Consider the following 23,472-nt stretch of genomic DNA (forward strand, 5'->3'; position numbering starts at 1 on the left):
TGTTTCCAGGATAAAAAAAAAATGAATGTAAGACACTTAATTTTCATGAATGCGTCTTTGTTGTATTCATTTGCAGTACAAACCTATGAAAATGTTGCACTCTGAAGATTTGTCCTTTTTTTTAGTTTGACCCGAAGACGTAATTGAATCAAAAAGCATTTTGCGCATTGCATTGGCCGAGGGCAGAGACAGCGAGAGAAGCCGGGATGATTCTGACTACAATTCCCAGCGTGCCATGGTGGGGGGGAAGGAGGAGGAGGCGGGAGTTGCGCAGCCGCACTGAGCAGCTGCGGGGGTTTGATAGAGTCAACGGCGGAAAGGGAGCCTCGCCTCAGAATAAAATATTATTTTTGAAACCTGCTAACCATCAAAACATAAAAGTAGAATCATAAAAACTACACGCAGTCAAGCGCAAGCCGTAAAAGGAGTTTTACCATGGTAAGTGATTGTTGGTATTTTGGCAGAAAGTGAAAGAAGTACGAGGCCTGGACTGAGTTCAAGTGGGAATTTTTGTATATAATTGCATAAAACGGCATTTCAGGTAGAGACTATTCAATCCTTTAAAGTATAACACCCGTTTTACGATAACTATGTGATTTCCATGCATGCAGATGAATATAGTGGAGAGCGAGGCCTTGTCACCTTATCAGGCTAAATTCACTATCAATACAGTATTATGCACCACGTTTGTGTAACGGTTCACGAATTGTGAGTGATGTCAGTACTCAGGGTACAGACTATTGAGAATTATTAAACATGCTTTGAAAATGAGAAAATTGAAGGATGAAATGACAGATGCTTTCATTGAGATGATGTTTCCATATGGATGAGAGAGAACTAGGAGCCAAGGGTAAAAGGTAGCTGCCAATAATTTTTGTTGAGGAAATTAGGAGAAAACTCTTGTATGTGTGAAGTGTGGTGCTTTCTAAAGTAAAGAGGAAGTTTTGTAATATCTCAAAGTGTTGGAACAGTTCCTTGAGAAGACTGGATTGAAGAGCATAAGAAAGCCAAATGCCAGGAGCTGATGGCAGGCACAATGTGAGCCTTTAAAGGTGGGGTGTTGAAGTTCTGCCAGCTGCTCGCCATGCAGAACCTACTCTCTCCTTGGTATACCGGTCTGAAAAGGAAGGTGCCATCAGGACTGTCACAGAGGCTATGGCTATGGACCAAGGGGTGTGACACGTGGACCAATGCTACTGGTACACAAGCCAGAGCCTGATCAAACCTGGCTGGGTCGCCTGGTGAAAGTGGCTGATATTGAAAGGCCCGAAACGACCAATGGCCCCAGGTTACATCACTGATTATGTGTCCCAGTGCCTCCTAGGATGCATCTCAGCATCAACAGCCATTGACGCACACTTGAAGTGTCGGCACAACTATAGTAACCAGTTACAACAAACTCCCACGAAGAGCAATGTGTTAACGACATGATGACCCTTTACATTGGAAATAGATTCAGTGAATTGCCCTGGGGGCTGAGGGCTGACCTGGATGTACCCAGGGTATACAGAGCTCAGAACAATGTGAGATTGAAATGTACAACATTCTGTGACTATGAAATGCAGTAGATGAGGTAAAGATTTTTATGCCATTTGAGAGAAGTCACCGTCTCAGGATAAGCAGGTTTTCACTTATGACTGATTAGAAGATAACGACTTTTTAAGATTTTGTGAATACTCTGATTGAATGCAGTACAGGTACTGCGCAAAAGTCAAAAGTCAACCCCACTAACTTTTTATATTTCTTTCGTTGCACAACTTGCCGGTGATATTAAACATGATTCTGACTATAGGGAAAAGCAGTTAAAAGGAATCGCGGATGTCCGAGAAAGGCTATCATGGAGTGTTGTTATGTGAAGATGGGTGGGACAAAAATATAAACAATGGAACAAATAGAGTCAGTATCCTGATCTTTTTAGCATAAAATAATGTAAAAGCTCACTCCATCTTAAAAGTTGAAATGACTATTAAAAGTCTTAAAATTTTCTTCCCCCAGGCAGTTAATCTGATCAACCATTCCAGTTAGCCTCCCCTACTTCCTCTATCTATGATCACAGTTTCTGCACAATAAAATCTTTAAACTGTTTTTTATAATGCTATATATATTGTAAATACATAATATTTGTGTTGATTCACATTCTATTCCATATCCGTATTTTAACCTCCGTTTATTTTTAATATAAATCTTTGTCTTATAATTGTTGAATGCTTTTGTTACATGTCATGCCAACACACCACAGCAAATTATATTTTATAAATACATGATAATATTTATGTAACATTCTATTCAATATTCATATTTTAACCTCGAAGTTTATTTTGAATATTCTTTATTCTTATGATTGTTGAATGCTTTTTTGTTACATGTTGTGCCAACACATGACAGTAAATTCCTAATGTGTATATATATGTTGAATAAAGTTCATACTTAAGTGTTACTCCCACAATTACGCCAAATGTTAGAACAACAGTTCTGTGTGAAATTCTTAGGCACATATATATAGCAAGGGTGCCTAAGACTTTTGCACAATACTTTAGTAATGTTATGTATTGCAGTGTATTGCTGAAAAGAAATTATGACATGTGAGTGATGATAAACCTGATTGTGATATGGGTCTCTATTGTGGACTGAGAGGGGAATCACGGTTGGGTAAGGGGGAAAGGAGAGGAGAGGGAGTGGGAAGCACCAGGAGACATTCTGTAATGATCAATAAACTAATTGTTTACAGTCAAATGACTTTGCCTGGTGTCTTAGGGCTAGATATGTCTGTACGCATGCCACCCACCATCCTTGGCATTCCTTCTCTGCCATCAGTCCCACACCCCTCCATGGTGCTCAACCCTCGCCATTTTCAACACCCTTTTGCCTCTACCAGGTTTACAAACTCGCTGTCCGCTCCATGTGACAAATAAGTACTGTGCAAAAGTGCTACATATATGTGCCCAAGACTTTTGCATGGTACTGTAGACAACTCAGTACAGCAGCTGGTGGAGCTGTCTGCATGGAGCTTACCTATTTGTCCTGTCTCTGCAAGGGTTTCCTCTTGGTGGAAAGTATATGTTCCACACAGCATTGTGGGCCGAAGGGCCTGTATTGTGCCATAGGTTTTCTATGTTTCTATGATGGTCCAGTTGCCTCCCACATCCCAAAGAAGAACAAGCTGGATGGGTTAATTCTCAACTATAAATTGCCCCTAGTGTTGGATTGAGTGGTAGAATCTGGCAGGGCATGAGAACATGGAGAATAAGAAGGAATTAGTGTTGATGATCTGTGTGGATTCAGTGGTATTGACCTGTTTCTGTTCTGTATGACTGTATGGCTCTATCAAAATGCCCAGTAGTTTAGTCAATTACTTTACTCACTTGGGCCCATCAGCTTTGGTTGCCGACTGTAGCTTGCCAGAGTCCTCTGCCCTAGGCCAGTTTTTCAGGTTGTCCCCAGGTGCAGCCCATCGAAGATCTTTCCTCTCCCGGGTCTCTGGAGTTTCTATTAGCATTTCTGGAGCTCTGTGCTTTTTTTATTTATGGGATGCGGTTGCTAGCCCCATGCCCAACCCTCCAGTCCATGGTGGAGTTTGTAGTTCAGTCAGTTTTCAGGAAAGGACTGTCCAGCCAACTCAATTCAAGTTTATTAGCATATGCACATGTATGCTGAGGTACAGGTATAATGAAAACCTTGCTTGCAACAGCGTCACAGGCATCGAGGTTCAGTCAACAAGAAACAGAACCAATAAATTGTACAAGACTGTGAAGAAAATGTATGCAAAACAAGGCAGTGTAAAAACACAATTTGTAACAAGTCTATGGTCGTGCAAAAGGTAATCAATTGTATTCCATTGCTGAAAAAGAACAATAATTGTGCCAGTCGGTTCAAGAACCCAGTGGTTAAAGGAAAGTGGCTGTTCCTGAACCTGATGGTTAGTGACTCCAGACTTCTGTACTCCCTCCTCAATGGCAGCAGCGAGAAGAGGGCACGATGGCCCAATGATTGGGGATCCTTGATGATAGTTGCTATCTTTTTGATGCAATGCCTCATGTTTTTGGTGGGGAGGATGACTGTTCTTGTGATGGACTGGACACAGCGCCTCACCCAGTTGCTCTCAGTGGTGAGGATGACTGTGCCTTTGATAGATAGGACACAAGGCCTCACGCAGTAGCTTTCAGTGGCGGGGTTTTGACTGTGCCAGTAATGGACTGGGCAGTAACATTCCGAAATGTCGTGAGAGATTGGCCATGGCTAGCGTTAACTCCTGGGCAAGGATCTGGACCTGTTGCAATTTTCCTACCACCACAGTAGGGGTCTACATTTGACCCAATTTTTTTGGCTCTCCATTTGGCTTTTGAGCACCTAGAAAACAGCAAGGTATATGTCAGGCTACTGTTTATCGATTACAGTTTGGCTGTCACCCATCACCCCCTCACTACTAATGAACAGCCTTCGAATTTTGGCCCTTTGTTCCTTATCAGGAGACCACAGTCACTGCAGATCAGTAATAACATCTCATAAATTGACACAGGCACATCTCAAGTATGAGTGCTAAGCTCTCTGCTCTTGTTACACTCATGACTGTGTTTATTTATTTATTGAGATACAGTGTGGAACTGGCCCATTGAGTCACACCGCACAGCAATCCCCTGATTTAACCTTAGTCTAATCTCAGGACAGTTTATATTGACCAATAAACCTACCAATAAGCAAAGAGTGGGAGTAAACGGGACCTTTTCAGAATGGCAGGCAGTGACTAGTGGGGTACCGTAAGGCTCAGTGCTGGGACCCCAGTTGTTTACAATATATATTAATGATTTAGACAAGGGAATTAAATGCAGCATCTCCAAGTTTGCGGATGACACGAAGCTGGGCGGCGGTGTTAGCTGTGAGGAGGATGCTAAGAGGATGCAGGGTGACTTGGATAGGTTAGGTGAGTGGGCAAATTCATGGCAGATGCAATTTAATGTGGATAAATGTGAGGTTATCCACTTTGGTTGCAAGAACAGGAAAACAGATTATTATCTGAATGGTGGCTGATTAGGAAAAGGGGAGATGCAACGAGACCTGGGTGTCATTGTACACCAGTCATTGAAGGTGGGCATGCAGGTACAGCAGGCGGTGAAAAAGGCAAATGGTATGTTGGCATTCATAGCAAAAGGATTTGAGTACAGGAGCAAGGAGGTTCTACTGCAGTTGTACAAGGCCTTGAGAGACCGCACCTAGAATATTGTGTGCAGTTTTGGTCCCCTAATCTGAGGAAAGACATTCTTGCCATAGAGGGAGTACAGAGAAGGTTCACCAGATTGATTCCTGGGATGGCAGGACTTTCATATGAAGAAAGACTGGATCGACTAGGCTTATACTCACTGGAATTTAGAAGATTGGGGGGGGGGGATCTTATTGAAAATTATAACATCCTAAAGGGATTGGACAGGCTAGATGCAGGAAGATTGTTTCCCATGTTTGTTTCCCAAGTCCAGAACGAGGGGTCACAGTTTAAGGACAAAGTGGAAGCCTTTTAGGACCGAGATGAGGAAAAACTTCTTCACATAGAGAGTAGTGAATCTGTGGAATTCTCTGCCACAGGAAACAGTTGAGGCCAGTTCATTGGCTATATTTAAGAGGAAGTTAGATATGGCCCTTGTGGCTAAAGGGATCAGGGGGTATGGAGAGAAAGCAGGTACAGGGTTCTGAGTTGGATGATCAGCCATGATCATACTGAATGGCGGTTCAGGCTCGAAGGGCCGAAGGGCCTACTCCTGCACCTATTTTCTATGTTTCTTTGTTTCTACCAGCTGTTCTGTCTTTGGACTGTGGGAGGAAACTGGGGCACCCAGAGGAAACCCATGCAGTTACGGGGAGAACGTACAAACCCCTTGCAGGCAGCTGCGGGAATTGAACCTGCTTGCTGGTACTGCAATGCGTTGTGCTAACCACTAGGTTGTCATGCCGCCCTAGGCACAGCTCAAATGCCAATTATAAATTTTCCAATGACACCACTGTTGGCAGAATATCAGAGCGGATTAGGAGATGTAGAGGAGTAAAAAGATCAGCTGGTTGAGTGGTGTCACAACATTTGTACTCAGTTTCAGCAACACCAGGAGAAGATTTATGGACTTCAGTTTATTGATATCAGAGGTAAAAGGATGAGAAATTTCAAGTTCCTGGGTGTCAGCATCTCAGAGGATTATCCTGGCCCCAACGTGTTGGTGAAATCACAAAGACGGCACACCAGCAGGTCTGCTTCAGGATTCTGATAAGATTTGGTCTGTCATCGAAGACTCCTGCATATGTACAATGGAGAGCACTCTGACTGGTTGTATCACTGCCTGGAGTGGAGGCTCCAGTGCACAAGATCACAAGAGGCTGCAGAGCAAGGGGTTCCCAACCTTTTTTGTGCCATGGACCAATGCCATTAAGCAAGGGGTCTGTGGACTTCAGGTTGGGAACCCCTTGCTCAGGTTATAGACTCAGCTCGCTCCATCACTGCACAACCCTCCTCACCATGGAGGACTTCTTCAAGAGGCAATGCCTCAAGAGGGTGACAACATAATTAAAGACCCTCACCATCTGGGAAATATCCCCTCTTGCCTCACTATCGTCATGGAGCAGGTAGTACAGGTGCATGAAGATGCACATTCAATACTTAAGGATATTTTCTTCTGATTTTTGAACTCTTCGTGAACACTACCTCAATATTTATCTATTGTACTTTCTTATTTGCGTCCTCAGCTCCCAGTGGAGCTGATGACCTCCCATCTCCATCGTCCAAAGTCGATGGTATGTTTGGAGTTAAATGCTTCTGTATTCCATTGTATCCACTGTACAGGGGATTGTCCTACACAGCTTCACCAGAGTTTTGTTGACCAGCCTTAACCATTTTCATCTCTCACAATGGGAACATAGGGTTGGACTTTGAGAGGTCATCTATCGCAATATTTACTTCTGTAACTTCTAGTAATTTTACATTTGCACTGCAATGCTGCTACTGAACAACAAATTTAATGACAGTGATAATAAATCTGATTCTGGCGATTCATTCTTACAGATTGTTCGCCAGTTTAATACATTGTGGTTGCAACAAATTTCCTGTGCTGTTAATGTCCCATCATTGAAATGTTCCCACAACCAATGGACTCACTTTCAAGGACTCTTCAAGTCAAGTCAACTTTTATTGTCATTTCGACCATAACTGCTGGTACAGTGCATAGTAAAAATGAGACAACGTTTTTCAGGACCATGGTGCTACATGACACAGTACAAAAAAACTAGACTGAACAACATAATTAAAAAAACACAGAGAAAGCTACACTAGACTACAGACCTACACTGGACTGCATAAAGTGCACAAAACAGTGCAGGCATTACAATAAATAATAAACAGGACAGTAGGGCAAGGTGTCAGTCCAGGGTCTGGGTATTGAGGAGTCTGATAGCTTGGGGGAAGAAACTGTTACATAGTCTGGTCGTGAGAGCCTGAATGCTTCAGAGCCTTTTCCCAGATGGCAGGAGGGAGAAGAGTTTGTATGAGAGATGTGTGGGGTCCTTCATAATGCTGTTTGCTTTGCAGATGCAGTGTGTTGTGTAAATGTCCGTACTGGCAGGAAGAGAGACCCCGATGATCTTCTCAGCTGACCTCACTATCTGCTGCAGGGTCTTGCGATCCAAGATGGTGCAATTTCTGAACCAGGCAGTGATGCAGTTGCTCAGGATGCTCTCAATACAACCCCTGTAGAATGTGATGAGAATGGGAAGTGGGAGATGGACTTTCCTCAGCCTTTGCTATGGAGCTGGTGTTGAGGGACCATGTGAGATTCTCCGTCAGGTGAACACCAAGAAATTTGGTGCTGTTTACGATCTCTACCGAGGAGCCGTCGGTGTTCAGCGGGGAGTGGTCGCTCTGTGCCCTCCTGAAGTCAACAACCACCTCTTTTGTTTTGTTCACATTAAAAGACAGGTTGTTGGCTCTGCACCAGTCCGTTAGCCGCTGCACCTCCTCTCTGTAAGCTGACTCATCATTCTTGCTGATGAGACCCACCACGGTCGTGTCATCGACGAACTTGATGATATGGTTCAAGCTGTGTGTTGCAGCACAGTCGTGGGTCATCAGAGTGAACAGCAGTAGACTGAGCACGCAACCCTGGGGAGCCCCCGTGCTCAGTGTGATGGTGTTGGAGATGCTGCTCCCGGACTGACTGAGGTCTCCCAGTCAGGAAGTTTAGGATCTAGTTGCAGAGGGAGGTGTGCTGACCCAGTAGGCTCAGCTTCCCAATCAGTTTCTGAGGGATGATTGTGTTGAATGCTGAACTGAAGTCTATGAACAGCATCCAAACATACGTGCCTTTTTTGTCCAGGTGGGTTAGGGCCTGGTGGTGGCAATGGCGTCATCTGTTGAACGGTTGAGACAGTATGCAAACTGCAGGGGGTCCAGTGAGGGGGCGCAGCAGGGTCTTGATATACCTCATGATGAGCCTTTTGAAACACTTCATGATAATAGATGTAAGTGCAACGGGACAGTAGTTATTTAGGCAGGACACTGAAGACTTCTTTGGCAAGGGGACGATGGTAGCAGTCTTGAAGCACATCGGAACGGTGACACTGCTCAGGGAGATGTTGAAGATGTCAGTGAGAACATCTGCTGGCTGGTCTGCACATCCTCTGAGCACTCTACCAGGGACGTTGTCTGGTCCAGCAGCCTTCCGTGGGTTGATCCTGCACAGGGTTCTTCTCACATCAGCCACGGAGAGACACAGCACATGGTCATTTGTAGGAGGGGTGGATTTCCTCACCGCCACGTCATTTTCTGCCTCAAACCGGGCATAGAAGTTATTCAGTGCATTTGGGAGGGAGGCATCACCTGCACAGTCAGGTGGTGATGTCCTGTAATTGGTGATAGTCTGGATGCCCTTCCACATGTGCCGCGTGTCGCCGCTGTCCTGGAAGTGACTGTGGATTAGCTGGGCACATGCACGCTTTGCCCCTCTGATGGCTCGGGACAGTTTGGCCCTTGCTGTTGTTAGAGCTGCCTTGTTGCCTGCTCTGAAGGCAGAGTCGCAGGACCTCAGCAGCACACCCACCTCTGTGGTCATCCATGGCTTCTGGTTGGCGCGTATAGTGATGGTCTTGGACAGAGTAACATCATCAATGCACTTTCTGATGTAGCTGGTCACTAATGCTTCATCTCATATTCTCGATATTTATTGCTCATTTATTTATTATTATTTCTTGCTTTCTGTGTTTGCACAGTTTGTTGTCTTCTGCACACTGGTTGAGTGCTCAAGTTGGTGCGGTCTTTTATTGATTCTGTTATGGTTATTATTCTCTGAGTATGCCCCACAAGAAAATGAACCTCAGGAATATCTATATGTTTTTCATATATAATTTACTTTGAATTTTAATGTTTCCATTAATACATCTGTATTCCACTCTGTATCAGAATTGGTGAGGGTCCAATTGGTGAGAATTTATTAGAATTGGTGAGAATCCAGCTTGTCTCTTCTTAAGAGTTAATGAGTAAAACTTCTTCATCAACTCTGTCAGAAACAAGTGAGAGGGGGAAAGATGGCTGTAAAATGTTAAAAATTATGTTCTTTCCACTCTTTTAACAAAGAGTGACAAATGAATTTAACCATAAACACAAGATTCTGCAGATGCTGGAAATCCAAAGCAACACACACAAAATGCTGGAAGAACTCAGTAGGTCAGGCAGCATCTAATGAAATGTATTAACAGTCAACATTTCAGGTCGAGACCCTTCATCAGGACTGAAATGGATTGGGGGAGGCACCAGAATAAAAAGGTGGGGGGAGGGGAAGGAAGCTAGGGAGAAGGTGATAGATGAAGCCAAGTGAGTGGGAAAGGTAAAGGGCTAGAGAGGAAGGAATCTGATAGGAGAGGAGAGTGGAACATAAGAGAAAAGGAAGGAGGAGGATGTAGGGGAAAAATGGTGGGCAGGTGAGAAGAAGTAAAAGGCCAGAGTGGGAAATAGAAGAAGAAGGGAGGGAGAAGAAAGAAAAACTTTTTAACAGAAGGAGAAAGTCGATATTCATGATATTCTGGAGGTTACCCAGACGGAATATAAGATGTTGCTCCTCCACCGTGAGGGTGGCTTCATTGTGGCCCAAGAGGAGGCCGTGGACTGACATATGGGAATGGGAATCGGAATTAAAATGTTTGGCCACCGGGAAGCTCCACTTTTGGCGGATGGAGGGGAGGTGCTCGACGAAGCATCTAATCGTTAGTCAGCAGATTAATAAATATAGGAAGATAGTGCAATCAGTTTCCTAACACTAGGGTTACTCAAGGTGCAGAGATAAATAGAAAGAAAATCAAAAGAAGTAAAATAATCAATGCCTAAAATTATATATCTAAGCACACTTAGATATACAATATTAATTACGGCTTTTAAATGCTGCATGGAATATACAGTGGACCATTTTGCTTGTATTAGAAACATTAGTTTCGTTCCTTGCTATTTATTGCACCTAGGAACTATCTTTTCCCTTTTTGCTCATATCCTTGTCTAGTTTCATTTTTAACCACCACAATCGTTTCCTGTGGTAGGAAATACCAGATTTATACCACAAAGTGCTGACATATCAGTTAAGATCTGAAATTAACAAATGCTAAGAGGGCTGAAGTGCTGCCCGCAGAGGTAAGTTTGAGGTAAATCTGGCTTATAGGCCGAAAATCTCAAGGTCATTGAATGGATATGGGATGCTTAAGTGAGCAATCACATGAAGATTTTCATTTGATTTTTCATAGATTACCATTTTCCCACAGTCTACATATTTATTTCCATTCTCACACATTCTCACCTATTCTCACACAGCTTCCTATTGGCATCCCTGTGATTCGAAGTTCAGAAGATAACAAAGTACATTTATTAGAAGTATGAATGCAGACTACAACGCTGATGAAATTTGTCCTTCTGCAGGCATCCATGAAACAAAGAAACACCGAGGAAACATAAAACAGCCATTATGCAAAGAAAGAACATATTTCACAAACAGCAAAAAGCGAGCGAGCAACACAGAGAATATAAAACCAGTAGAGTTCAGTTTAGTTCAGTTCAGCACCATACCACTAGCTAATACAGAACACAAGGCCATTCTTCGCTGAAGCACCACAGTCCGCATTGATCGCTCCGATCAAACCACTCGAAAACAACAAAAAAAAGAGTAACCAAAATCCAGGAACACATGCAACATGAACCTTAAAGTCCCCCAAAACAAGTCCACAACCTCGCCAATCAGTCCTGGCAACATAGACCCCAAACCCCTGCACTTTTCTCCAATAGCAGCTAGTGAAAGGGAGAGGGAGACCAGTGAAATGCAGGCAGACGGCACTGAACACCCGACCGTCTTCGTCTATTTCAACCTTGCTGGACACCTTAATCAGAGAGATCATGGGCTCATGCCCTCTGCGTCAAACAGAGAGAATCAATGGAGTTGATTGTGGGCTCGTGGCCTGTTTCCAGGCTACCTGTCCAACTGTCTTTGGCCTTCTAAACCTTTCCAGTCCACATAGCTGTCCATCACTTCTCAATTTTTTTAATCCATGTACCTGTCCAACTATCTTCTAAACCTTTCCTATCCATGTACTCGTCCAACTGTCTTATAAACCTTTTCAATCCATGTTCCTGTCCAACTACTTTTAAAAGTTGTTATCGTACCTGCCTCAACCACTTCCTCTAGCACAGGAATTCTCAACCTTCTTTATGCCTTGGACCAATACAATTAAGCAGGGGGTCCATGGACCCCAGGTTAATGCCTAGATTCTACCACTCAGCTACACAAGGGGTTGTCAGGGTGCATTTTAACCTGCCAACCCACATGGCTTTGGGATGTGGGTGGTCAGCAAAGCACCAAGATGAAGCTCATGCAATTTCAAGGAGACTATGCAGATTCCACTGAGATTGCACCAGAGTCACTAGATTGAACCCAGGTCTCTAGAGCTATCACACACAAAATGCTGGTGGAATTCAGCAGGCCAGGCAGCCTTCAGTCCTGATGAAGGGTCTCGGTCCGAAACGTCAACGGTTCTTCTTCCTATAAATGCTGCCTGGCCTGCTGTGTTCCACCAGCATTTTGTGTGTGTTGCTTGAATTTCCAGCATCTGCAGATTTCCTCGTGTTTGCTCTCTAGAACTGTGATGCATCTGCTCCACTGCACTACCCACACTCTACCACTCCCAACATATCTTTTCCTGCCAATCTTCTCCTGCTTTTCAGGCAATTCCCATTAGCAGTAACTGGTTTGATACGCACCAGGTGCTCTTCATAATGGTGTTTGGGAGGTGATTCTTGTGAGTTTTTGTCATCGAGTTTTGGAGGAAGAATTTCAAGCTAAGCAGCATTCTATGCCCATTACTTACTACTTACTGCCAGTTATGCCCCTGATGCCTAGAAGAGCAATGAAGGTACTTGCTTCATTGCTGTTTCTGTAATAGTTACTTTTACCAGTCAGGGTTGTTATCCCTGAGCTGAATCTCTAAACCTGGAGGACCAGTGGACCACTCTTAGCCTGGCCTTTACCCTTTGGCCTGCTTGGAATGGGTGACCCTATCACAAGCACAAGGCCCTGACTCCAGCCAAGTCGCTCTCTGGGTCATTGAGACATGCAAGCCTCAAAAACCAACCACGAGGTTGTGGCCCTCTTGGAGGGAGCTATTAGTTTAGACTTTCCTATATGATCTGTTTGGATCTAGACTCAAATACAATCTTGCCTTCCTCACCCAAGGTTGTTGCAGCTAAATCTAGCACTTGTTTTTGCCAAAGCACCTGAAATTAGCTAACTTAGCACAGTCTGTAGACTAAATATGGTACTGTACTGGTGTGTATTGCTCAACCAATCATTGAGTAGACACAACAGGAACTTAAACAGTGTAGCAATGAAGCGGAAATTTTAGACCCGTCAGCATAAGGATAATAATTATCCATTTAAACCACTGGTCTTACTAGTCAAAAAACAATCCAGAGATTACTGGGGAACATCATCACTTGAAGTCACTGCTTGCATTGTTGATGGAAGCAGAAACAGTTTCTCCTTCTGATAAAATTCTACCTCCCCTACCCCTCTTCTATCTTCTTTCACCTGCCTATAACTTCCCCCTGAGTACCCTCCTCCTTCCCTCTCTTCAATGGTCCACTATCCTCTCCTTTCAAATTCATTCCTCTTCAGCCCTTTATCTTTCCACCCACCTGGCTTCATTTATCACCTTCCAGCTAACCTCCTCCCCCCAACTTTTTATTCTGCCATCTTCCCCTTTCCTTCTAATTCATGAAGAAGAGTCTCAGCCTGAAACGTTGACTGTTTATTCATTTCCATAGATACTGCCTGGCCTGCTGACTTCATCCAGCAGTTTGTTTTTTTTTTGAAGAGCACCTGACGCTTTGACCTACAGCCCTAGAGCTGCAAATTGGATTGGGTTATCTTGGTTTATCAATGCCTGCACGAATGTGTGGAAAATGGCAAGAATTGTCCCAATTGTTAGGCGATGATCATCCCACCCCAAATGTGAGAGGGCCCAGCATTCTTCTGTTCTTGACACTCAGTTGCACAGGCATTATCAGATCCTCCATTATCTCTATCATAGTTCAGCAAATCTACCAGACTAGTTGGCTTCAGTGTCCTTCCTTTCTAGTCCTGATGAAGGGTCAAAGCCTGAATTTTTCCAACATTCGAGGAATCTTCTGTCCTAGTCCTTGGCGTGCATTTACATCCATTCACCTACCGTAAATGTCCACCCCCCCATCTCCATCGCCTTATAACATACATAAGGTGCAATGTAGGCACTTAACCCATTTCTTTGACTTCTTACACTTTCATAATGTCCAGATGACGTGCAGTAGCAACTGGGAGTGTGGCTGCTCCTAAATCAGACATAGATTTACCTTGCCATTCTTTCATCGTTCTCAGTTGAATCCCTGAACTCACTACCCAACACAGACTGGGATTGTCTTGAGCACAAGAGCTACTTTGACAAACTTCAATAAATGTGTAGTGGAAGGTGTATTACGGCCTGGTATGGAAACACCAATATCTCTTAACAGAAAATCCAAAAAAAAGGTACATCACAGGTAAAGCCCTCCCAACCACTGAGCACATCTACATGAAATGCTGTTGTAGGGAAGCAGCATCCATCATCAGAGATTCCCACCATCCAGGCTGCTGTCAGGTACAAGAGCCTCAGCAATTCCTGCTGGTACCTAATCAATTCCTGACCAAGAACTCGGGACTCACATCACCAAGCTTAAGAACAGTTGCTACCCCCACAACCATCGGGCTCTTGAACAAAAGAGGACAACTACACTCACTTGCCCATCCATTGAGATGTTCTCACAAACAATTATCTCACTAAGGACTCTTTATCTTGTTATTTCATGTTCTCATTATTTATTGCTATTTATTTATATTTGCATTTACACAATTTGTTGTCTTCTGTTGATCTTTCATTAATCCTGATAGTTACTATTCTATAGATTTGCTGAGTATGCCCGCAGGAGAATGTATCTCAGGGTTGTATGTAGTGACATATATATACATATACATACACACACACACTTACTTTGAACTTTATAGTAGTTCACCTCCACCACCCTCTTAAGGTAAGGCTGACTAGGAATCAGCAGGAATTACTGATGCTTCCAGCAATATTTGCATCTGATTATTTTTGGAGTAAATTAAAAACAGACAATGCATTTGTCACCTTCTATGGGGAATTGTATATTTAGCTGAAAATGAAGCATTTTCAAAGGTTTGGCAATTTAAACAGTGCAATGGGACCAATTAGATTGGTCTTTCAAAGAGGCAGAGCAAGGACAATGGTTTACATCACGTGATCAATCATATCACTTCACATGAATCAAGTTCATTGATGTGGTTATGGTTACCTTGCATTATATCAGTTCCACCAGAAAGTTCCTTGACAGTGTCACTAGATCCTATTTTCTAATGTCTTCTAATGTTCAATTTGACCCCAACACTAATCAGAATCAGGTTTATATCGTGAAATTTGTTGACTTTGTGGCACAGTACAATGCAATACATGATAAATATAGGGGGGAAACTGGATTACTGTAAGTATATATGTGTATATTAAATAGTTAAATTAAATAAGTAGTGCAAAAAGTGGTGAGGTAGTGTTCATGGGTTCAATTTCCATTCAGAAATCAAATGGCAGAGTGGAAGGAGCTATTCCTGAATCATTGAGTGTGTTTCTTCAGGTTTCTACCTCTTTCCTGATGGTAACAATGAGAAGAGGGCATGTTCTGGGTGGTGGTGGGGGTCCTTAATGATGGCCATCATCGTTTTGAGGCATCACTCCTTGAAGAAATCTTGGATACTATGGAGGCTAGTAGATGGAGCTGACTAAGTTTACAGCTCTCTGCAGCTCACTTTGATCCTGTCCCCCAACACCAGAAGATGATGCAGCCAGTCAGAATGCTCTCTACAATACACCTGTAGAAATTTTTGACTGTTTTAGGTGGCATACCAAATCTCCTCAAACTCCTAATCAAATATAACTGCTGTCTTGCCGCCTTTGTAGTTGCATCAATATGTTAAGACCAGATTAAGACCTCAGAGATATTAACACACGGGAACTTGTAATTGCTCACTTTCTCCACTTCTGAACCCTCTATGAGGACTGATGTGTGTTCCCTTGTCTTACCCTTTCTGAAGTCCACAATCAGCTTTTTGGTCTTAATGACGCTGAATGCAAGTCTAACTTCTCCCCCTCTCAACTACCAATAATCTGATGCCATTCCCTACTGTTTTTATTCTTTCGACAGTAAACTGTGTTAGCTAAAGGTGAATTTAATAGAACAATGTCATTTTGCAACGTTCATTCGTTACGTTCCATGTCAAAATGGATGATCATAGCCTTTCCATAACCATGAACGTTCTTGGCAAATTTTTCTACTGAAGTGGTTTGCCATTACCGCCTTCTGGGCATTGTCTTTACAAGATGAGTGACCCCAGCCATTATCAAAACACCTCAGAGATTGTCTGGCCGGAGTCAGTAGTCACATAACCAGGACTTATGATATGCACCGACTGCTCATACGACCATCCACCACCTGCTCCCATGACTTCACATGACCCTGATCGGGAAGGCTCAGCATCTGCTACACCTTACCCAAGGGTAACCTGCAGGCCAGCAGAGGGAAGGAGTGCCTTACACCTCCTTTGTTAGAGGCGTATTTCCAGTCCAATGCATTCTATGAATATAAAGGAGGTCTGAATCAGATGTATCAGAAAGTGGATGCAGCAAAGGCCTCTATTTAGATCAAAGTCAATGTAAACTTATTATCTTAGTACATATATGTTATGATATGCCAGTTTAAGATTCACTTTCTTACAGGCATTTACAGGAAAGTAAATAAATACAAAAGATTATGAAAAATTATATATAAACAATATCCTAATAAACATTCCTGGAATGGCTCATACTATTCAAAATAATTTATTTTTAAAATAGTCTTGACACCCACAACAGTGAGTTCCTCTCAGTAGGAAATGTGAATTTAACAGTTTTTCCACAGACACTGTTAATGGAAGGGAGATCTGGGAAGATATGTTATTGACTCCAAATTCTAAAAGTGAAAATGTGTTAAATTTGCATTCCCTACCTGAATTTAGACAGCGTCGGAGTACTTATGAGAGCCAGAGTATTTTAAAAATAAATTATTTGAAGTATCTAAATGGCATGAACCATTCCAGAGTTGTTTGTTAGGATATCGTTGCTTTTTCCTGAGGATTTCCTAAGTTTAGACAGAATTTTCCCACCCTCCATTACCAACCACCAGTCTCATTAGAGACTCAATCACTCTATTGTGTCCTGTGCCCCTGAGTAAGCAGACAGAACTTCCTGCCAATGCCAGCATTTCATGGGGGGGGGGGGGGGGGACGGTCTCTTGAATGGTAAGAAGACTTGGCAGTGCTTTCTTTATTAAAAAAAATGGCTCTAAGCAATTATCCTGAATTAATTCAGACATGGAGGCATTTTGTTTTGAAAAATAGCCTCAAACTCCATCTTCAACTGTGCTCAACTAACTAATTTAGAATAATTATTTACATTAGTTGTTAACAATTACATAATTTTAATGTGATACTCCAAGAAAAAGTTTCACACTTTACCAAGACCAGTATATTTAGCAGAAATCAGTGGTTGAAATCTGTACACTGATAATATTGGACCATAAGATATAGGAGCAGAATTAGGCCATTTCATCATGGCTGATCCATTCTTCCTCTCAGCTCCAATCTCCTGCCTTCTCCCTGCATCCCTTTATGCCCTGACCAATCAAGAATCTATCAAACTGCCTTAAATATACTTAAAGACTGCCTCCACAGCCTCCTCTGGCAACAAATTCCACAGATTCGCCGCTCTCTGGCTCAAGAAATTCCTCCTCATCTTCATTCTAGATGGACAGCCCTCCATTCTGAGGCTGTGTCCTCTGGTCTTAGACACCACCACCACAGGAGACATCCTCTCCACATCCACTCTATCAAGGCCTTTCACCATTCAATAGGTTTCAGTTAAGTCACCCCTAATTCTTCTGAATTGTAGTGAATGCAGGCCTAGAGCCATCAAACACTTCATATGACAAGCCGTTCAATTCTGTAATAATTTTCATGAATATCCTTTGAACCCTCTCCAATTTCAGCACAACCTTTCTCAGGTAAGGGGCCCAAACCTGCTCACAGTACTCCAGGTGAGGCCTCATCAGTGCTTTATAAAGTCTCAACATTACATCCTTTCTTTTATTTTCTAGTCCTCTTGAAATGAATACTGACATTGCATTTGCCTTCCTTAATACAGACTCAACCTGCAAGTTAACCTTTAGAGATTCCTGCACGAGGACTCCCAAGTCCTTTGCGCCTCAGATTTTTGTACTTTCTCTCCATTTAGAAAATAGTCAGCTCTTTCATTTCTACTACCAAATTGCATGACCGTACACTTCCCAACACTGTATTCCATCTTCTTTGCCCAATCTCTAGTCTGTCTAAGTCCTTCCTTTGCTTCTCTGTTTCCTCAAAACTACCTGCCCCGTCACCTTTCTTTGTATCGTTTGCAAACTTTGCAACAAAGCCATCAATTCCATTACTCAAATCGTTGACATATAAAGGAATGCTTCTGCGGTGACTCCTTTATAAAACATTTTTATAATATCTAACAACAAGTCAACAATATTGATGACTAAGATTGATGTAGTTGTGTCTGAATATCAGTAACAAGAGAGAGGAAGAGAAACAATGGTTATTGAGCTAATATTATGAATACAGTGAATGATGTATTGATTGAGTGAAGTCCTGCAATGCAAAATTTTAACTGGGAATCCAGTAATCTGAAGCAAATATCAAGTGTGATTGTACTTGGTCTTGTAGGCTAGAATGCAGCACTAAGTTAAATGAAGCTTTCCAACTCAGATTGCTCTTGTGCTTCACATCAGAATCAGGTTTAATCAGATCAGAATCAGAACGTGGCGTGTGTTGTGAAATGTGTTGCTTTGCGCCAGCAGTACAATGCAACATATAGTTTTTTTTTAAAACTAGAAATTACAGTAAAAAAATACAGTGCATATAAAAAAAATAAATTAAGCTATAGAAAAGGAGAGCAAAAAAATTTTTTTTTAAGTAGTGAGATGATATACATGGGTTCATGGACCATTCAGAAATCTGACAGCGGAGGGGAAGAGGCTGTTCCTAAAATGTTAAATGTGTACTAATTACAAGAGAATATGTCCTGGTGATGGGGATCTGAAATGAGAGATGCAGATTTTTTTGAAGCATCACCTTTTGAAGATGTTTTCGATGCTGGGAAAGCTAGTGCCAATGATGGATATGGCTGACTCCATAGCACACAGTGAGGCAGCCAATTAGAATGCTGCCCACGGTACATCTGTAGAAATTTGCTAGAGACTTTAGTGACATACCAAATTTCCTCAAGCTCCTAATGAAATATAACTGCTGTCATACGTTCATTGTAGCTGGTGAAAGAAAATGTGCTGTATTTAATTTTAAATGAATTTTTCTTCCATTGTGACTAAACCACCCAGTCATTTATATAATTATTTTAATTACAGATAAGCAAATTCAGTGCAGTTGAGCTAAAACAAAGTGACATCTTAAATAGCTCAAACCTAATTCCATTAGAATAAAGGGTAACAATAGTGTTCAGATACGTAGTATCTGTATTTATAAACTGGTGTGATAATTGGATACCAGGTCTGGACACCCACAAAGTTTGTTTTTGTGCAATTCAACCTTTGCACATTGAAGGGAGTTTGCATGTTAAAATCTTTTGATTTTAATAGCTAATGATTTGCAAGCATTTCTCAAAGGATAAAATATTGAATCCAGCTGTTCAAATTGTAAATACTTCCAGTAATAGAAGTTAGCATTATCTCTGCGTTGAACCAAAGAAAAGATTTCCAACATACTGGCGGCGCACTTGGTCACAGCGGCCTCACCAGGTCCGACAAATGGCGCAAGTGTGCGTCTTAAACAGTTTTCTTGTGATGGCAAGACTCTGTCTGACATTGGTAATACAAAATATTTCAATTCAGGTTCTTAGGTTCCTGGGTGAGATTAGTGGTGGAGGAGCTGTGTGGCCTCAGTTGTTATGCAGTCTGGCCCTCACGTCATATCATCACCTGTTTTAGCTATCTGAAGGCGATGTTGAAGAGGCATGCCGGGAGTCATGCTGGTTTGAGGGCGAGCTCTCCTGTTGGGACTGCTCACCAGTGTTCACTCCCTGGAATGACTTCAACTGCAGCTGACCCAAAGCAAGGTGACGAACTGCTACGTGCTTGTTCTTGTAGAAACATGGCTCCAGAAGAATATCCAATGCATCATCAAATGATAGCACCGAGAAATTTAAAGTTGCTGATCTTCTTCACCTGGCTCATGGACCCCTGGTTTCCTCCTGCTGAAGTCAGTAATCAGCTTCTTGGTCTTGCTGACACTGAGTAAAATTGTTGTAGGCCAGATTTTTCAATGCTGATTCATCAACAGCTTTGATTCGGCTTGTCTTCAGCAACCTTGAATGTGGCATTGGAGCTGTGCTTAGCCACATGGTCATAAGTACAAAGCAAGTAGAGTTGAATGACAATAAAACTTGAACTTGAAGAGATCGTGACTTGTATCTTGCTTCCAAATTTTTCTGTCAAAAGTCCCTTGACAAGAACAGTAAATGCTGCAATTATTTAACAGGTCAGGCAGCATCTGTGAAGAGAGAAATTGAGTTAATGTTGTGGGTGGATGCTCTTTCACCCAAATGTTATAATTCAGTTAAGTATGCTTCTACATGTGTTGGCTATTGAATTATTTTCTTAATTGGGTAATTGAACACCAAGGAATAGGACATGAAAATGAAAATTCCAGTCATTTTCAGCATTGTTTTAATTTACCCTCCCTTCCGGTGATTCAGCTTTCATCAACTCCACCTACTTGCACTCTTTCTGATACGGCTCGACAATTCACCCTCTGGCAGTGGCAGCACCACCACCACCTGTGCAATTCGATCTCTTCAGCTCTTCCCCCTCAGCCTTCCTTTTTTGTTCTCTGCCCCTCCCACGTTTCTCTGGAACTTAAAACTTCTGTTTTTAACTTCTTCAAGTTACGATGAAAGGTTATTGACATGAAGCATGAATTTGCTTTCTCGGTAGAAGCTGCCAAACCTGTGAGGTGCTTTTAGCTTTTCCTTAGAGTTTGGACATATAGGAGTGAAATTAAAACGAGCAGTAGAAATATGTAGAAAAATAACGAGCAGATAGACAATAGACAATAGGTGCAGAAGTAGACCATTCGGCCCCTCCAGTCTGCACCGCCATTCTGAGATCATGGCTGATCATTCACTATCAATACCCAGTCCCTGCCTTGTCCCCATATCCCTTGATTCCCCTATCCATCAGATATCTATCTAGCTCCTTCTTGAAAGCATCCAGACAATTGGCCTCCACCGTCTTCCGAGGCAGTGCATTCCACACCTCCACAGCTCTCTGGGAGAAGAAGCTCTTCCTCAACTCTGTTTTAAATAACTGACCTCTTATTCTCAATCCATGCCCTCTGGTACTGGACTCTCCCAACATCTGGAACATATTTCCTGCCTCAATCCTATCAAATCCTTTAATTAGCTTAAACGTTTCAATCAGATCCCCTCTCAATCTCCTCAATTCCAGCATGTACAAGCCCAATCTCTCCAATCTCTCTGCATAAGACAGCCCTGCCATCCCAGGAATCAACCTAGTGAATCTACGCTGCACTTCCTCAATTGCCAGAATGTCCTTCCTTAAACCTGGAGACCAAAACTGTACACAATATTCCAGGGGTGGTCTCACCAGGGCCCTGTACAAATGCAAAAGGACATCCTTGCTCTTGTACTCAATTCCCCTTGTAACAAAGGCCAACATTCCATTTGCTCTCTTCACTGCCTGTTGCACTTGCTCATTCACCTTCATTGACTGGTGAACTAGGACTCCTAGGTCTCTTTGCATTTCTCCCTTACCTAACTCGACACCGTTCAGACAATACTCTGCCCTCTTGTTCCTGCATCCAAAGTGGATAACTTCACATTTATTCACATTGAATGACATCTGCCAAGTATCTGCCCACTCACCCAGCCTATCCAAGTCTCCCTGTATTCTCCTAACGTCCTCTTCACATGTCACACTGCCACCCAGTTTAGTATCGTCAGCAAACTTGCTGATATAGTTTTCAATGCCCTCATCTAAATCGTTGACATAAATCGTAAAGAGCTGTGGACCCAATACAGAGCCCTGTGGTACCCCACTAGTCACCTCCAGCCAGTCCGAGAAACACCCATTCACTGCTACCCTTTGCTTTCTATCTGCCAACCAGTTTTCTATCCATGTTGAAACCCTGCCCCCAATGCCATGAGCTCTGATTTTACTCACCAATCTCCTATGTGGCACCTTATCGAATGCCTTCTGAAAATCTAGGTACACAACATCCACTGGCTTACCCTCGTCTAACATCCTTGTTACACCCTCAAATGCTTGCAACTCTTGAATAGCCCACTCACAAAATGCCGGAGGAACTCAGCAGGACAGGGAGCATCTATGGAGGGGAATAAACAGTCATGTTTTGGGCCAAGACCCTTCATCAGCACTACCTCGTGGCCTGAAATGTTTGTGTGTTCATCTCCATAGATGCTGCCTGACTTGCTGAGTTCTTCCAGCGTTTTTTGTGTGTTGTAGTACAAATACATCACTAGCTTGTCTCTCGTTTAATTAATTTGACACTGTATCATGGGCCAAAGGGACTGTTCACGTGCAAAACAGAATAGATTATCCAAAGGTCGACAGCAACACACATAAAATGCTGGATGAACTCAGCAGTTTAGGCAGCATCTGTGGAAAGGAATAAACAGTTGACATTTTGGGCCAAGACCCTTCATCAGGACTGTTCAGGTGCTGTACTGTTCTATGTTCCATGGTACTGTGGAATCTCAAAATAGTTGTTATTGAAAGATAGCGCCAGTGAGTAATGTGACCGACGGTGACATGCTGCAGACAGTTCATGAAACCACTTCTTCTTTTTAATATGACTTTACTACTGATTTGCATACAATTTGAACCTGTGATTTACATTCTGATGTTATGTTTTGGGCTGATTGAGCAATCTGGCACTTTGTTGTCTCCAAGGGACTTCGGTGAGGTTTGGAGCAAAGTGTGTGGCCTTTTGGCCAGGAAGCTTTGGGTTGCATTGTTTGTTAAAATAGATGATGCAGTTCACTGTATGTTTCGATGTACCTGTGATAAATAAATGCATCTGACTGAATTACCAGGATAGTATAGATGAATACTTGATAGTTGGCATGGACCTTTGTCTATTTAGAATTTATTTAAATCTTACATCCATTTCACAATGTGATGGAATAAAAATATTTGCATTATGACTCCGTTACTTATGTTACAACACACACACAAAATGCTGGTGGAACGCAGCAGGCCAGGCAGCATCTATAGGGGAAGCACTGTCGATGTTTCGGGCCGAGACCCTTCGTCAGGACAGTGCTTCTCCCTATAGATGCTGCCTGGCCTGCTGTGTTCCACCAGCGTTTTGTGTGTGTTGTTTGAATTTCCAGCATCTGCAGATTTCCTCGTGTTTGCCCATTACTAATGTTCTCTGGTTCATAAGTTGGGAGATCTATCTTCAGATATAAGCAGAGTACATCTAAGTAGTCTATTAGCCCTTGTTTCTGATTGCCTTAATTTCTGTTATCCGTCATTTCTCTTCTGCCCACCCCATCCAGCCTCATTAAGAATGGAAAAAGTATATAACTTTAACCCAAATTCTATAGAACTGGATCCAAAGCTCAAGTTTGTTCCTTCAGGAGAGAAGAATACTGTTCAGAAATGCACTCCTGCTGAATTAAATTCTTTTCATTAAATCTGATTGGAGATGTAGAGATTAGGCAGCAGATTGAAGATTGTTTCCAATATGGAGGTTTGGA

The 23,472-nt window shown here is 42.5% G+C and overlaps 1 protein-coding gene across 1 annotated transcript in view; it reads left to right on the forward strand.

Moving 5' to 3' along the window:
• The first annotated feature begins 266 nt into the window (after positions 1-266).
• The window catches only part of ap2s1 (adaptor related protein complex 2 subunit sigma 1), a 66,186-nt gene continuing 42,980 nt past the window's right edge, over positions 267-23,472 (forward strand). Inside the window, exon 1 of the mRNA XM_059950939.1 lies at positions 267-438. Coding sequence (XP_059806922.1) covers positions 436-438 — 3 coding nt within the window. The 5' untranslated portion in view covers positions 267-435. The remainder of the gene's footprint in view (positions 439-23,472) is intronic.

Source organism: Hypanus sabinus, chromosome 26 (genome assembly GCF_030144855.1).
Source record: "Hypanus sabinus isolate sHypSab1 chromosome 26, sHypSab1.hap1, whole genome shotgun sequence".
Lineage (NCBI taxonomy): Eukaryota > Metazoa > Chordata > Chondrichthyes > Myliobatiformes > Dasyatidae > Hypanus > Hypanus sabinus.